This window comes from Empidonax traillii, unplaced genomic scaffold (genome assembly GCF_003031625.1).
Source record: "Empidonax traillii isolate 1590-97213 ecotype Southwest subspecies unplaced genomic scaffold, ASM303162v1 scaffold6:size4315531, whole genome shotgun sequence".
Classification (NCBI taxonomy): Eukaryota; Metazoa; Chordata; class Aves; order Passeriformes; family Tyrannidae; genus Empidonax; species Empidonax traillii.
Window position 1 is genome coordinate 1,411,879 of NW_020955199.1, and position 17,904 is coordinate 1,429,782.

Below are 17,904 nucleotides of genomic sequence, written 5' to 3' on the forward strand. Positions count from 1 at the left end.
ACTCTCTATATTATAGTTTAAAGTTCCCAGTAACAGGTTCCATCCTCCCATTTTTGCAGAGATTGAAAAGCTTTGGATAGATTATTGAGAAGAAAAGTATTTGAGAAACAAAATAAAACAAGGTGATCTTAAGAAGATCATTCAGAAACTCTCTTTACTCTGTTCCACCAGAACAGAAGAGTACTCAATAAATTTGAAAGTCACTGAGAAATTTCAGAACTGGTAAAAGGTTATGGCTCTTGTATACAACCTGAACATTACACCTGTAAAACTCATTGCTACAGAAGGTTGTTAAGGCCAGAAATACAGCCAACTTGAAAAAGAAATTGGATACTAAATGGGTCATTGCTGATAGCCAGAGTTATAGAAAGTATCGCTATAAAAGTTTGAAACAGAGATTGTGTTTAGAGCTTTGGGGCACAGAGTGGTCTCTATCTGACACATATCATGATGAAACTTGTAGAAAGATAATGTCTGCCTTTTATGGGTTCTTACGCTACAATCTGAACTTACTACGCTGGCAGTATACAAAAGTATTTGAATCTGTTATCTGGTTGCTTGTATCAGTTGCTGTTTGCAAAGTCCTTTAAAATGTACATCTGTTATCAACAGAAGCAATAGCCATCTAAACAACTGTATTTAACCAAATTAAGTCAGAAGTGAAGGCAGCATGTTTGGATATCTTTTATAAGTGTCAAAATGCTACCGACCCATATAAGTGGTCTCACACTACACTGAGCATACAAACTGAGCGTGTGTGTGTGTGTTATGGTCCAGTGTGGATTTTTTTCTATACAGTTATTTTTCAGTGCAGGTTTTGCTGCTTAGTCTCATTGCTTTGTTGGTAAGTGCAGTGCATCACATATCTGGATATGATGACTTAAGCTACTGTCTGCTTTTCTGAAATAGAGCCACATCTCAACTACTGTGTATTCTGCTGTGGAACAGTTTGGAGGCCACTGGAAATAAAAGCAAAATGACCTTGCAGGTTAATTTCATTATCTCAAGACATGTAACCAGAAAAAAATTAATCCCAAGGCATTTCTTAGGTTTTCCACCCATCTCATGACTGGGAAAGAGAGTAAAAGAAAACACACACAACAACGTGATTTCTGTTTCTAGTTCTATTCTATTCCATTACATCTGTACTTGTTTTGAGGCAGAGGTCTTGAAACTGGTTTTTAGGAGCTTTAGGAACCTATAGAATAATAAGCACTAATATTTTATAACCTTCTGGCAGGATACAGGCATGATGTAACTGTTTCCATCAGAGACTTAACACCAACATGATATATGTAGACTTTTGCAAATAAATAGAACTAGATTTAATTCTGGGTGAAAAACAGCGCCAGTACCAGAGAAATTAAACTTCAGTCACCTATCCTGTACATAACCACATTGCAGGAAGAAATTGTCTCAGAGTTTAACAGCTATCAAAGGAGAGCTCTAAGGGACAAAAGTTGGTTTTATTTTATTGTTGTTTTCACCTGAAGTGGTGTGTTAGTAGAAACTGTGCAGGTTTGCACAGTGAAACGCTAATCTACCATGGAGACCTTGTCCCAAGTGCTAGGACCAGGAAGAGTGGGGACCTTTAATCTCTTTGGATATTCAGGTCTGTCAGGAGTAATTGTAATGGTTTTCAAATGTGGTGTGAAGGTGTAACTTTATGAAGCAAATTATCTCATTACTTCTCTCCATGTTCCCTAAATAGCATAATTAATATCCAGATGTTCCCTAAGATTAGTTTTATTTCCTGCTCACCTAGTTGACAGACACTGGTGAGATTTGAATTCACAGCAGGCTAGAGCAGATGGCTACCTCTGCTAACAGATTACTATATCAAGGCATACAAACTCTCCAGCTCTGTCTCAATAAACTTCAACATATGATTTATAAAGGGAACATAATAGAAAAAATCCATGATGCCTGTAATGGGAATCGTATTACAGCGCTACTTAAAGCACTGGGAGAATTGCCTGAGCAGTTAGTGTATACTTGTGCTGATCTTCAAATCTTATTAGGCAAGAAAGCTCTGCCTGGGAAATTATTCACCTTCTTTTCTGTATTGCTTCCTCTCATTTATTTTTTTTTAAAGTGAACTAATTAAAGGCAGACTTCCAATACATATAGCTTCTATTGAATCTCCAGCAAACATATGAATGTGTTCATGCTGATTTGGTAGTTAATTATTTGGTTTGGATGTTTTAAATAAGGAAAAAAGTCTCTGCTAAACTTCTGTACCACCAAGTCCATGATGAAACTGCTATATTTTCAGCTAAAAAAAAAAAAACAAAACCGAAAAGAACTGTTGTTTCAGAAAAAGAAAAGTCATTGCAAGATGATGCATACATACCCAGCAAGGCAGATAAGCTTGACTATTTGAGATGATAAGTTGCAAGTAAATCTTGTCTGGAACTATTGCTGAGAAATACCTCATAAAGGAGACCAGGGCTTTTCACAGTGTAGCAGCTTCAAATGATGGCATAGTATCTTTAAGAAAGGTGATATTTCTAAAATGGTACTTAATTATTTGCTACATAAATAAATATGAAATGTGAGTTCCTGTGTGCCTGCAATTTACTGATATTGCTCTTATTTTTGAAGAAGGTCAGTCTGTAATTCCCTGTGTTTTTCTAAGCATTCAGCACATATTTACTCTTTGGGAAGCTCCTGTTCCTTTGGGTGCTAAAGAATTAGATACAGTGATTTATAGCTGTGTAGATGAAGGAGGAGTCCTTAGTGTTGCAAAATCTGGTCTTGTTTCCTGGTGAGTAGTACCATCTCATTGCTTTTCTGCTTTCCTGAGGGCATTAAAAAAGTCATCTGAGTTGCCTTGGATAGAGCTCTGTGCAATTGCTAACCCTCTCGTCTGTCCTTTCCCTCCTCTAGTTTGATGTGTTCAGAGCTCTGTTTCCCTCACTTTGTACTTAGGGTCAAGGTTTTGCCCTGCACTCTGTGATCTGTGTCACTGTATGAGAGGAGGGCTGCAGTCTCCTGTGTGATACTGGGAGCTAACGAGATTTTCTTGTTAGCGTTGTGGAGAACAGCTGGAATACCACAGTGTCAGTTAGTGGAAATAGAGGTTGCTTTGCATCTGTTAAAAAGAGACAGATAAAATTTCCAGTTTTGAAGAGTAAAGTAAGGTTTTTGTCCATTTTGAAGTTAAAAACTGAAGATAACTTCTGTTTACACACCTGACATGTTTCCCTATATAATTAACTAGAATAATGCTTTTCCATATGCAGTAACGTTTTCTTAGGATATGAAGCAGAGGAGGTGTAGAAAATACATAGGAGCTAAAGATTGTAGTTTTGTATTTCCAAAGATGCTGTTTGTACTACTTGACTGAATAGTACAGACAACAGTAAATATTTGATGTAGTGGTGATTAGGGTTGCATGGTGTCTCTTCTGTCAAATACAAATACATGTGGATTTTTTTGTTGTTGTTATTTCTGTCATAGACTTGCCCTCAGCAAACTTAAGCAATTATAACATCACCGTGGTGGAAGGAAAGAGCATCACATTGTACTGCGATACTACGGGAGGACCACCTCCAAATGTGTCCTGGGTGGTAACTAATCTTGTTTCAAACCATGAGGTAAGTTTTATATTCAGATATGTGACAGTTCAGAGACAGGTAATACCTGCTGAATGATGGAATGAAGTTTCATGTCCAACTTTAGTTAATTTTTATTAAAAAGATGAAAGAAAAAGTTAATGTTGGGACTATGTTTATTTTCCAGTTACTTTCAATCAAGGGTGACTATGGCAGTGCTTTTGGAGAATGGCAGACATTTATTTCTCAAGACCCTGATTTTCACTCTGTTTTTTTGATGTTCACTTGTAAATGACAGTGATGTAAATTTTTGAAAGTAATGTGAATGAGAATACTGAAACATAAGGACTTTCTTATTATCACTGATATCTGCTAACAGAAAATAAATCCAATCTATCCTAATTGTGAAAAAAGCTTTATGTTTGTAATTGTATTATATTTTCATGTCAAAAGTTTACTGTGTTGGAATTTGTTTGTAAATATTTTGTGACTTGTTTAATTTTCCTTCCACACGTTGCTACAAAATGAAATTGAAGTTAAAATTTTAATAAAAAGAATGGTAGGTTCTTTTTATTTTTTTAAATGAACTATGAAGATGTTTCCTCAATGAAATTATCTAGGAGAGGGGAAGGTTGTTTTCTGGGATCTTTATATTTTGTGTCCCCACTGGAGACTGTGTGTACATTGGAGATGGCATGATTAAGTTCTTTCTGATTGAAATATTGACAAAGATGAGGTATATAAGCAGATCTTCAGTATGCAGCTGCTGACTTTATGAATTGCCATTATTTACACAATAGAGAAGAACCTTTGTTTATTAAAATTTTGAGGCATTGTTTTTCCTACATTCATGATGATGCACAACTGCCTAAAGCTTCTTGGTCTGTACAAGGTGTGGGATGTGTACTTCCAAAACTCTTCCTGAAGTGTGGAAGAGACAGGATCTCTTGGGTCTCATAGTTTTTGTATTTTCTTTCATAAGATCATTATATCAGGCTTGTACAGAATTTCACTAGCCTGTCCTTCATTTCAGCTCTGTGAGTAAGGGCTCTGCAGAGCTCTAGTTGTATTTTTAAAGTAATTTTCTGTGATCTCTAAAGTTCCCCAAAGTCATCAGTTGTCATCAAGAACAAGAAATTAAAACAGTTTGGGGAATCTATGCCAAGTTGTGCTCTTTCTCTCTCTCTCTTTTTTTTTTTTTTTTTTTTTTTTTAATTAGAAGCCAAAACAAATGTGGGATGCTGTTCGAAAAGTGAGGTCACTAGGTCACTTCATTTTTTAACCCTCCTATCTTTGAAATGCCATGACCAGTTTGCTTCAAGCTTTCCAGAAGTATTTTGTCCTGGTATAACTTCCATCACAGTATTTTAGAGGGGCTCATAATACAGGCTAGCTACAACCTTAGCCATGGAGCACAGAGTGCAGGAGAACACATGCCTTTTAAATCTCGTTTGCTGTTCACAGCTGTCCTTTTATGTGAGCGTTGCTTTTGGTTTCTTTCTCTCACTTGCAAATCTGCCCCCCTTTCCTTCCCCTCATATTCTGCTTTTGTTTGTTTCCTTTCTCTTTCCTGTTTTAAAAGAGACATTAGCAAAAGTTAAAACCAGACTTTAGTTCTGCAGAGCTGTATGTTCTGAGTTTCTATGCTGATGTATAGTCTGACTGATGTTGCTTAGATTTTTCTTACTTTAGATTTCAGCCCTGAGCCTGTGGTTGAGCCCCTCTGCTTTCAGTCCAGCTTTGGGCACTACTCACCTCTGAGAATTGCACACAGAGAAGTGTGTGATGGGATGTTTGCTTTTCCACCCACCTCCCCCACTGTAACACTGAAATCAAAGGGACATTTAACTCAGGTGGAGTTGTGCTGTCATCTCGAGGTTCAAAATTCTGGTTGCACAGGACGATATGCACAAGTATTCCCACAAATTCGTATTGACTGTCACTTAAAGGTTGCTGTGATTTTACAGATGCAGTGTGTTATTTGTTTGTGTTCTGTGCTGCACTGGTGTGTGTGTGTTCACTAAGAAAATTACCTCAAAAGTAGTTTTTAAAAATTATCCTAATTATCGTTTATTTTCTGAATGTGTTTGGTTCCTAACCTGTTTAACAAAATAGTCTTGCTCTTTGTGAAAAATTCAAGTATGGAAATAATGATTTGGAGATCCTATGAAGGCCTCATTTAAGAACATCAGAATCATTAGCTTGCTTTCTGTGTGTGTGTGTGTATTCACCCATATTTCCTTAATCAGTATGGCATAGCTGTGTATACAATATGTCATTTAAGGCTGTAGATAGACACTGAGCTTTCTAGAAATCATAAGAATCAAGTTTTATAAGAATTATCATTCTTACCTTTATTAGTCTGTGCTTAAACACATAAAACAGTACTGGGACAATAACATAGGTAGTAGAAGGTATTAAGTTTCTTGTGGAAGGTTTCTTGAGAAGAGAAAGCTTCCAAGAGAAATTTGCTTAAGGAAAAGGTAGAAGACACATCATTGTCAATTTACAGTAGGGCTCAGAAGCAGCAGGGGAAGAGATGTCATGCAGAATTTTAAAGGAAAGAGAGAAGAGGATAAGTAAAGTAAGGATTGAACAGAATATAGGCAAGAAGAAAAAGTTCAAAGAGAACAGGCAGAGATAGACCACAGAAATCGGTTAGAAGTGGGAGAGAGGGATGAGCAAGGGCATGGGTAGAGAGAAAAAGATTTGTGTAGAGAGGATCCAGGGTTTAAAAAAAAGGGCGAGACTGAAAGTGACAGGACAGAAACATGGTTGAGTGCAGTGTTTGTAGCAGGACTTTTGAGGCTTTGAATCCACTGCCACTGACTGTTACAGTTGGTTCTGTAGGTGATTTGGGTCTGTGTGAATAAGATGCTAAGGTAAGGCTTTGTTTCATTGATGAGTGTTACAGTTAAAATTAATGGAAAATGAAAAATACCATTCAGCTATTGCCAGTAATGCCCTCCTTCTCCTTTGTTCTTAATGCTGTGGTTGACATATACATGTTTTTCTGATCAATTGTAGAGTGACACAAATAAGAACCCTGCCTCACTAACCATAAAGAATGTTTCATCCATGGATAGTGGACTGTGGATTTCCTGCGTAGCAGAGAACATTGTGGGAGAGGACCAAGCCTCTGCTGAGCTCACGGTATTCTGTACGTATGCAGGTCTCCATATATATATAGATCCTGAGGCCAAACTGCATTGGCGGAACTGTTTTGGGTTTAAGTATTTTTTGGACGCTCAGGTAGTTGAAACAAAAACCCTTAAGGCATGTGAAGTGTTTACTGCAGTTAATGCTAAGGAGTAACCCAACCAGCAGTTGCTGCATTTATCTTTTCAGCTCTGTATTCGGCAAAAAATATGTTTGTATCTGCTTCCTCTTCTGCCTAGAACAATCTGTAAGGAAAGGTCTTAAACCCCAAATACTGAATGGCACTGTCAGTGTGGGTAGGTTTGTAATGGTGTGCATGTCCATACATACTGCCTTAGGAACTGAGAAGTCTGAATGCATCAAAAGGCTTATAGCTATCTGTGAGACTACAAATGTTTAAGTTCTTACTATCTAAAACAACAGCTGCTTTGTTCGGAAAATAATACACTCTCAACATTTGTGCGGCCAGATATAAAGTTATTTGTCACAGCTTTGAATAGTACATCTATTTGTCAGGGCCAAGGAAGGGGGAAAAGACATTCAGTATAGAGGCACTGGCTTCTTTGATCTAGGCTCCAGGCTAAATTCATTTTACATGAATGAGGCAGCGTGTTTTCACAAGTTGCAACCCTCTGTTTGATTGAAGATGGGAACGGAACACTTTGTAGACGGCAAACTTGGCTCAGCATGTGCTCCTGACAGAGTAAACTAGAGAAATCACTGTACATGTAGGTTTGTAAGTTGATATTGGATTTGTAATAACTATGGGAAGGAACATAAACTAGAAATGTTTGAACAGTGTAATGAGATTCTGAGCTTGTCACTGTTGCGAGTGATAAAAGGGAGTACAACTAGATGAAATTGGATGTAGTTAAGAATAAATATAGGGGAAAATTTCCCATTAGTGAAATAATGGGTAAGGTGTTGGAATAATCTCTTGAGAGAAACAGAAGTAGTCTGTAAACTTGAGACATTTAGCAGATTTTAACAAGGATGTAAGTATGTATAGTAGAAAATCATCTTTCCCTGACAAAAGAATCCAGGGAATTAAGTAATCTGTTCTGGCTTTGATTCTATGAAGAAAATAGTCTGTAAGTTTGGATTCCTAGCCAAGTATATTTCCGGTACTACTTGCTTTTGGCCAGCTTTTAAATATTTTCAATACTGTTGTTTTCCTTCAGCACTCCTCTGCACCTTTTTTTCAGCAGAATAAAACTAAAATGTCTCCCTCTCAAGAGAGAGATTTTCTCAGCGATCTAGTAACTGAACTTCCCACACCTTGCAGGCTTTAAGTGATTTAACACATGTTCAGTCTTTGTCTGAAACTAGTTTGCTTTGTTTCTTTAAAGAGCAACTTCATTTCAATTGTAAGCATAGTACCCCAGGCAGAGCAGGTGCATTCCTGTGTGGGCATCCTTCAAATACGTACCATTCTTACTAGTAACATATATTTGTACTGGTAAATGAAATAGACTTCCCTGATAACTTTGGAGGGAGGACGAGAAGGGAAGAAGGACATGTTCAGAATATTCTGATGTTCTTCATTCTTTTTTTTCCAATATAGTTGCACCAAATATCACGTTTATTGAGTCTCCAACCCCGGACCACCACTGGTGTATTCCATTCACTGTGAAAGGGAACCCTAAGCCCACACTGCAGTGGTTCTATGAAGGAGCTGTACTGAATGAGTCTGAATACATCTGTACTAAAATACATGTTATCAATCAAAGTGAATACCATGGCTGCCTTCAGCTGGACAATCCTACACACCTGAATAATGGTGCTTATACTTTACTGGCAAAGAATGATTATGGAGAGGATGAAAAACGGGTTGATGCTCATTTCATGTCAGTGCCTGGAGATGGTAAGTGTAATTTTTTTTAATGTTAGCATTTGCAAATTGATACTACTGAGACAGTGCTCTTGCCCAGTTTAACTATTTGGAGGAAGCTTTTTGTAGGACTTTTTTTTTTCTCTGAGTGCATGTCTTCAATATTAGTTGCAAAATAATGTTTTCCATGATCATTTTCTTGTTTATTGCTTCTCGAGGGCGCCCATGCCAGTACTCTGTAAATCTTTCCTTTGAGTAACCATCCTCTCTGCCAGCTAAGGCTAATAAAAGGTTTCTTTTCTGAAGTTTTCCCAAGCCTCCGTACTGATCCTGGAAGGCACTGACTACCAATTCATCCACTCTGTAATTTGCTGCACAGCATGTGAATGGAACTAGGCAGTGTATCGCAAGACATGGAAGATGCCTCTGTAGCATATAGTGCCTTGTTGCAAAATTGATTGTGCGGTCCAGTGAATTGATGATAATATGTTGTTTAGGACATCAGTAACCCAGAGGCAGGATGGACAAGGTCTCAGATCCATACAGGCATTTTGTTGTCCCGTTCCCATTTGTCTAGGTGGAGGTTGGACATGTACATCTCTAGGAGTATCACTGTTCAAGGTGTTTTCATCTTGAGTTGCTCTAAAGGTTTTGCCAAGGCCACCTAAATGCTGTTTGGGCAGGATCAAGGTAGACTAATTCACTACTGTGATTATTCACTGTGGTTTGATCTTTTCCCACATCTTCAAAAGCGTACGTGAAGTGACTGTAAGAATAGTCACTGTACACATAAGCAAACTGGGGTATGTGGAAAGAAAAGTTTGAGTGGACCTTGCACATCTGGAGTAGAAATAAAGTCATGATTTTGTGCAGATAATTACATACTCATATCTGAAAATATGAGCTTGTATGTACCTTTGGCTTTTTAGCCATGTGATATAAATAGTTGCCTTCTTCTTTTAAACAGCAGTGTGCAGTGCTAATGTTATCTGGCAGGAAAAATGTATGTTTAAATTTTCTCTTCCTATATCTCAGGCTACAGACAGTAAAAATACAGTTATATTTAATTTTTTCTCTATCAACTTAGTTTGCTGAAGGGAGGGAGAGAGTAGGTCAAAAGACTTTCCCACCTTTAGAAGGAGAAGATGCAGAGCTGATAAAATCAGGCTTTATTTACTCCTGCTGTCCTTAATGCTCCTCTCTTCTTTTTTTTTCTCTGGAGTTCTTCCTTAAATAGACTCATTACAGAAACATGTCATGGTTTCAGCTACTAGCATCCTTTAATACTGCTTTAAAACTGTTCAGCAAAACAATTCACCTCATGGATATTCTGTGTACAGTGAAAGTTCTCTTACATCCTGCTTATTTAATATGAACCTGACTTCATTTTCTAACAGAATAACAGTTAATCTCTCACACATTAAGGTGATTTTACAATTTTTTGTCTTTGATCCAAATCCCTTCTCCTGTTTTTCTTTATGCCTCTCCCCTGTACTCTGAAAACTTTCCAGTTGTGGTGTTTTAGATCAGTAAATAGAACTGTAGCTATCTTCTAGATTAGAAAGAAAACATTATTTATTTGTTCCATCATATTTCCATTCATATAGAAATAAGTCTATATATTATTTAATCTGTTTTGTGTTCTTTAAGCATTTCCCAAGTCCTGTAGTGGATTAAGCTTTACAAAAGGAGTATAGAGGAAATGGGACTATGTGTAGACAGGATGTAACTGCATTAGAAATTAGTTCATATATAGTAAATGGCACCAAACCAGTCTTAAAAATTAACAGCAGGGGAAATGGCTTATCTACTTAGTTTCCTCAATATTGTTTTCAGTTTTTTTCCTTTAAGAATTCATGGCATTGAGCTGCTGAAAATGACATAATGTTGTCTCCTCCACTGAGGCTGGCATAAAAGCAAATGCGTTGTGTTACAATTTTTGTTCTCAACTGTTACTATTTAAAGCACTGTCAAGCTTTTTCAAATCCTTAAAAGGCTTTTTCAGTGCTGTCGTTACTGTGTAGTTTCTTCTTTTGGCCCATATATTGTAAAATGAAGCATAAAGATTAAGGCCCATGCCCTGGTATTACGTTCATTTCCATATCTTCATGACTGAATGGGGTGAGGTACACTTGCTGAGCTTAAACTGATTCTCTCCTTATTGCATCACTTGGGCAAATGCTCAGAAGGTAAAAATAAAAAAAAAATTTTTAGAAACCTATAATCCATGTATCTACCTAAAGTAAATACACATAAGTCTGAAACATGTTCTACCATCAACAGCATAATACTCCACTTTCAGAGTTGCATCAAACATGGTGAAGACGTGATTTCTCTAAGATGCTCTCAGTTTTGATGCTCTCATAATTTTGATGGTGTTAATGATTTCACAGTTAATGTTGTAAAATAAGAATTTATTTTAAATATGAAGACGTAGAAGAATAAACTTTATATTTAATTAGCTGGATTTTAGCTATCTTTAGGCTGCTAAAGTTCTTGGTTTCCTGTTCTTGCTGAGAGTGACTTAATTATATGAGATGACACTGCTATGAAGAGTAAGCCACAAATGGTCATGGTTTATTCTGGAGGCTATCCTCATAGTTGATCCAAAATATCTAATGAAAGTTGGAGAGGTTTTTAGCAATAATAGGTATTTTTAATTAAGCTTATTTATCTACCAACTCTCTATGCTAAAATTCAGTGGAAGGAATCCAAGTCACATATATTTTGATATAATAAAAGAATATGTTAAATATGCCATAGAAGTAGTGTTTGCTTGTGTGGCATAATGTGTTTTGCAGAACTGTGTTTTTGGAATTGAGTCCTTTGCTGCTGTATTTTTTTGAAAACATCAAATTTACAAAGAAGCAAGCAATCCAAGTGTAGTTGATGCAGATGAGCGAATAGGATAAATCATTTGCTTAACCTCTTCTAAAGGGGACAAAAACAATGGTGCCATTCTGTATTTGCCTTGAAAATAACTGTGTGTAAATATGGAAAATGATTGCAGTGAAGTTCGGTATTAAAATAATTGCAACTGATGATTAAGTAGGTGTGTTTTTATGTGCTAAATAGAAAAAACAATATGAAGTAGAAATTTGGGAGTTGTCCAGGATCTTGATTTTTGAAACTTTATTGGAAGTGTTCAGTTATATAAAAGGAATTGAATAGAGTTGATGACTTCCTAGTTCATATCTATGGCAGGAGTTAAGGGTTAACTAATCTGCTTACTTTATCCCAATTTAAATGAACAGTAACAAATATGTTGCCAGAAATAAAGGCCTGGGAGGTTTTTTTATTGTTGTTGTTTTGGGGTTTTTTCCATTTCTGATTACAGAATATGAGTTGGATATACTGTCTTTCAGCAGATGGATGTTTTACACTGGGAAAACTGAATCCATGAACTTTTATGGGCAGAAATCTCTGGCCAAGTGTTGCATGCGGACAGATAGTGCAACATTTCTTCACTGGTTATTTATTTCTGTTGATTGACATTATGGTTCTCATGGGGATTATTGAGCTGTATCTCGAGATACTAGAATATCTTCAAATGCATTTTAAAATAAATGTAATTATCTGTTGCCACTCTGCACATAGGTTGCAACTAGTATTTTCAGCACAGATTCTCATGCTGTGAACAATGGTGTTCTGCTCATATTCACAGTGTCTTTATGCCAGTATAATGCCACTGCTATGGATTTACTGTGTAGAAGTATAAATGGAATTATGCTTTTTGAAGTTGGATTAATCTTTAGAGATTTTAATTATCTATAGTTTTACTTCAAACCTAAAAGAAAGACTAATAATATGGAAGAGATTATTAGAAGCCTACTACATAAGCTGTGCTATGAATACATTATAAACCAAAATGAACAGGTATATCAAGATACAACACAAGTATGTTTCAAAGCATTAATAGCCTAATATTGCACAATAATTCTGTGGGTGTTTTGTGCATTACATTGACATATATGCTTAGCCTTATATATGTGCAGTAATTAGAAAGAGATGCAAATAGGAAGTAGTAAAATTTAGAAAAGTTTTGCCTGGACAGGTATCCATTTGCTTGTGAAAATTCTGGTTTCTGAGACATCTGACTCTTTTGGTAAGAGTTCTGTCTGTGTATCAGCTGTGCAGCTGACTTCTTGGAAGTATCCTTTAACAGAGGGAATAAAATGGTGCTGCTTTGGTTATTGCTACCTCTAGCCCTTAAATTACCAGCTCACAGCTAAACTGGTTTGCTCTCACAGTGATATAAGAGCAAATTTTTTATCAAGTAAAAATCAGTAATTGTTAAAACTCACTGAAGTCTTGATTCCACTTGAAGTCAGGGAGAATTTTACCATTGACTTTTCAACAGGAATAGTTAATGTTGCAGTTATTCCATATATATATTAATAGTGGAAAGTACGATTTTGCCCAGTTGGGGAATAACGTGTACCCTTGCCAGAGCTAGTGCCCTGTGCAGTAGCTCTTTCACATGAAGCAAAATATTAACCTTTGGGATAGCTCCAAAATGGTTGTAAATGTAATCTGATAAGCAGGTACTGCAATTATTGGTGTTGATTTTCATTTATGTAGTTACTGATGATTGCTATAGCAAATAAAAGTCAACTCTTAAAACAATTCCTTTTCTTATTCTTCCAGCATTTGCAATCTATTTACATAGCTTTTCTTTTTTTTTTTTCTCTTCTCCGTGTGCAGGTAGTGGCCCAATTTTGGATCCAGACGTTTATGGTATATATTTGATTACCTTTTTCTTTTCTTTTAATGCTAGAAATTAAGGAACTGAAGCCATTAAAAGATTGAATGTCAGGCTCAGTTAAATTGAAATGTCACATAGCATAACACAATTCTAAAAGGTATTTTGTGTTCTTGATTCTCCTACCTTATATTCAACATACATGATGGCAATATGATGTTTTACTTACTCTGCTGCTTTTTATTCACATTAGGAGAAGCATAAATGCACTGCTATGAATGGGTGCAGTTGATCTTGTAGAATGAAAGCTGTCTAGTGTAGTTCACAGACATTAGGTTTTGTGAACCTTTTGGAGGCATTTCTTGGAGAAATGAGAGTCTGTGATTTCTCCTTATGTAACTTAATTTATTTATTTAGGGATGATTCCATACTTATTTTACCTCCAAAAATGTACCCCTAAATCCCACTTAAAAATGAAGTTGGCGCAAGTAAGTTTTCCTATAGGCAATTCATTCTGCTCTGTCCACTCATTTGTACCTTTCCTTAATCTCTCTTGCATAAGCAGACCATCACTTCCGTGGTAGCTGAGTGTGTGCAAGAGGATTTGATGGCACAGTGTTCACATTGGTTTTTTAGTTAGGAGAAATGTACCTAGCGAAAGCCAGCGTGCACTAGAATAGAAGCTGCAGTGTGAAAAGCAACTAGCTAGTTTTACAAAATATTTTTGGTATACTTCTGCTGAGTAGGAAAGTTCATCTTAACTAATATACCCAAACAACCTGAAGCTGGATCCTGTTTGGAGTACTTTTTACTTGGATGAAATGGCCCATAACTCAAGTTATCTAAAGCTGATCTAAATGTTATGTCTTTTATTCCATTCCATGTCATTAAACTTTAACAAATGTGCAATTAAAGCATCAGTTTAACTTTAAATGCTTAGAAATTCCAAAGGATAGCTTCCCCTCCCTCTCTTTCCAATTTTTTTTTTTTTTGGGTGGGTGGGTGGGAGGGTTGTATATAGGAAAGTGGTGATGGTTTGCACAGTTTCTTCATGTGTTGTATTACATAAACTGTATGCATGAAGATTTTGATTCTGAGTTGTTTATGAAGGCCCTGATGCCTGTGTATGGCTTTACTCATGTGAGTGCTGCGTGCTTCTATTGACTTGGGTAGGTTTCTGCTAATATGTTGTGCTTCAAGTTTTGCTGGTGGATCACAACCTGCAAGACCCAGTCCTGGTGAAGGCAGCCTTCCTTTTTATTCTTGGCTGTTCTTTCTGCTGTTTGAAAATGCTGTCCTTGTGATGTGAGGTGATTTCCAAATGTTTTCCATTAAGTGTTTTGAACATGCAACAGAAAACAGAAGAACAGATGAGGCTGCATCAGGCTGCATGACATTGTGTTTGCCCGTGGGAGTCCCGACTGCATGGGGCAGTGCCTGCAGTGCATGGAGCAGTCATTGGTGCCTCTAGCTCACCTCTCTGGCACCTCTTGGAAGAGGCGAAGAGGGAAAGCTGTCCTGACACCATCTGGGAAGTAACTGAGAGAAATAAAGCAACTCACTTGGGTATGAGCAGGAAATTTAAGTGCAAAGCCAGCTCCTTTGGCTCCGAGTTGACATTTTCATGCTACGATGCTTCTTCTAATGTGGTTGTGAACATGAAAGAGACAACCTGCCCCATGTCAGCCAAACCCCCAGAATGACTGTGCAGAGTGACACCCCCCGACCTCCCTCCCACCCCTCCGGTGCTGATGTGACTGTGCTGTTCTATCTATCCCAGCCACCATGCACCTTTTTTGTGAAATTACTGCAAAATATAACCCAATCTCAGCTGAAATTCACTGCAGTTTTTGTAGTTACTAGTGGCTGCATGAGGTACACAGCACAGGAGAACCTGGCCCTGCAGCAATATGAGTCTTACCTAGCATGAGTCAAGAGGCGTGACCCTGTCTGTAAAGTGCTCAGTGTTTATGTCAGGATTTCATAGTGAAATGAAGAGGAATTTGTTTAACTCGGAATCATCCAGTTTGGGCTAGATAACTGTTGTGTGTGTTTTCCTTGACTGACTCACCTGTTTCAAGAGGCTTTGAAGATCTGGCTCTATGCACCTCAAATGCCTATGACTCACAATTAGCAGGGAATGTCAGCAGAACACCAGTGTACAGATGCAGCCTACTTTAGCTCTTGCCCATTTTAATACAAAAGTCCATTCGGGGGATTCACAGACCAGATCTGAAACACTCTGTATGGTTCTCACTAGTCCTTCAGAGTGTGATTTCCAGTAGTTTAGTACAGATATGAGCACAAACAGAACTGCAAATACCATCATCTTTTGCCTGCTGCTACTTACAGATGAAATTAAGAACAAAAAATTTCCTTCTTCAAAGTTTTTTTTACAAAGTCAGAGCAGTGAAGACTCTAAAAATTTGTTTTGTATGTTGGTCTTAAAATAAATATAGGGTTGGCCAAAACTATATTTGTGAAAATGTTCTCAGCTAATTTTAAAGGAAACCCAACCTTTTGGGCCTAGGTATTTGTTACATAAAGCGGGCTTTGCCTGCAAATGAATGAAGCAGAAGTCTCCTCCCCTCCTGTGGCAAAGTGTGTACTTATGGTGGCAGATAGTGTGGACAGCAGTTTGTCCAAGAGTCCAGGCTGCTTGTGCAGCCGAGCTGTTAAGGCAGGGATTATGCTACCTAGATGAGCAAGAAGTCCTCTTTGTACTTCTGTGACGCATGGTAAGCTACACCCATAGAGATGCAGTACAGAGTTGTAGAATTCAAATGGTAAAAGCCCAAGAAATTACATTTTTCTCATGAAAGTTCTGTATACTTAATACGTATTTTGGCTTGAAAGAGTCCTGTCCTTTGGCATGCATAGTTTAGAGCCAAAATAGAGTATGTGAGTTGTTTAGACATCCTGACTCTGCTGACTGTAGCACTGGTGCCAGAGGTAGCTGATAGCTTCCTCTACCAAAAAATCTGCAGCCTGCTAGTGCCTTGCAGAAAGCAAATATGTTCTTGAAGATCAAAAGCCCAGTCAACTTCTTACTAGCACTGCCAGCTGAGCTCTCCAAACTGGCATTCGGAGCTAAAGGACAATACCTCTGCTGAGGTGCAAGCCTTTCCTGTGCTCAGCAGCAGCTCTGTGATCTGAAGAGCTCCTGCCTCTTTAATTAGCAAGAGCTGTGCCTCTGTGCTCTGCTTTTTCAATTTCGCACTTAAAATTTCATCTGCAGGCTTATGGCACTGATTTTAATCAAAACGTAACAAAATACCCAGTGAATTGCAAAATTAAATTACAATGCTGGAGGTGCATTTTGTAATAGGTGCAGTTATTGCCCTTTGTGTCTTTCATCTGCACACATTATAATCATGAAGTTGAAATGTTATGTGCATTTCCAAAAGTAAATAAAAAATACGTGCATGTTTAAATTTTATTTTAATGCGCCTCTTAAAATATATTACTATTTCACTGGTTTTATCTCATTTGAATAATTTTGTCAGGAAATCATGGACTGTAAATATCTGTGCTTCATTTAAAAATTATTCTAAATAATTAAGCCGTGTTCATTCTTTATGTGGAATAGTTCTGGATTGACCCCTGCAGCCCTGTCAGTGGAATTATTTTGATAACTCAATAAATTTCTTCATACCGGTTCAGGCACTTAAATTTTTAAAGGATTACCTGTATGACAGCAATTCTAAATGGTAACCCCTGTGCACACAACAGGGATATTTTATTATTTATTAAACAAATAAACCCAGCTATTTCCCATTTGATAATGATACAACTAGCTAGAAACCCATCTGCCGAGTTCATCGGCTAAACAAAAGTGCCTGAGCTAATTCCTAAGATTGTCCTATATTTGACTCAACGCAAGGCTGGCGAAGTTTAGTGTAGAGGGCAGTCTTTCATTTTTAATGGGAAGTCAGAAGCACGTTAAAATAGCTCTCTGAATGGAGTTCTCATTTAACTCTGGTGTTTCCAGTAGGGATACACATTATGATGTAGATTGCTTCTCTTTTCATGTTTGTCAGTCCCAGCACATTTGTTTGATTATATACCATAGTGGTTCCCCCCAAAACATTCCAGCTTCATTAGCATCGAAGTCCCAAAGTTGGTAGTGACCTTTACCATCTTACAGAGCAGAAATTACAAAAACCATTTCCCTTCCAAAGTGACGAAATTATAAAAGCAACCCTTTTTCCTTTCTTAAGAGTATGAAACCACGCCTAATGATCTTGGAGATGCCACAAATAACAGTAATCAAATCACTTCTACGGATGTTTCCAACAAAGAGAATGAAGATAGCATCACTGTAAGTATATGTATTTTTTCCTGATCTGTGATTTTTGTGAACTTTCTGGCTATAGAACTCACAAAGCAGCAGACACTATAATAGGACCCTGAGCTACCAGAACACTATAACTATTAGTGTGTTGTGATCAAAACTCAGGAAAAAAAAAGAAAAAGAAAAAAAAAAAAAATCAATGCTCCTCACTTTTGTCCTACCCCCGTTTTTTTGAAAGAGTGAATCAATTTTCAGTTGAAGTAAAACTGTTATTTTATGTCTTACTTTAATGAACAACTTCACTGTAATTTTTTAGCCTGACTTTGCGTTTAATTTTTAGTTAAGGAGAGCAGCTCTTCAT

The 17,904-nt window shown here is 37.2% G+C and overlaps 1 protein-coding gene across 9 annotated transcripts in view; it reads left to right on the plus strand.

Moving 5' to 3' along the window:
• The window catches only part of NTRK2 (neurotrophic receptor tyrosine kinase 2), a 205,347-nt gene that overhangs the window by 38,624 nt on the left and 148,819 nt on the right, over positions 1 to 17,904 (plus strand). For all 9 annotated transcript variants that reach the window (XM_027880504.1, XM_027880513.1, XM_027880519.1 and 6 more), the window contains exons 6-10: positions 3,463 to 3,599; positions 6,585 to 6,717; positions 8,281 to 8,580; positions 13,252 to 13,284; positions 17,470 to 17,570. In XM_027880504.1, the coding sequence (XP_027736305.1) occupies positions 3,463 to 3,599; positions 6,585 to 6,717; positions 8,281 to 8,580; positions 13,252 to 13,284; positions 17,470 to 17,570 (704 nt within the window). The remainder of the gene's footprint in view (positions 1 to 3,462; positions 3,600 to 6,584; positions 6,718 to 8,280; positions 8,581 to 13,251; positions 13,285 to 17,469; positions 17,571 to 17,904) is intronic.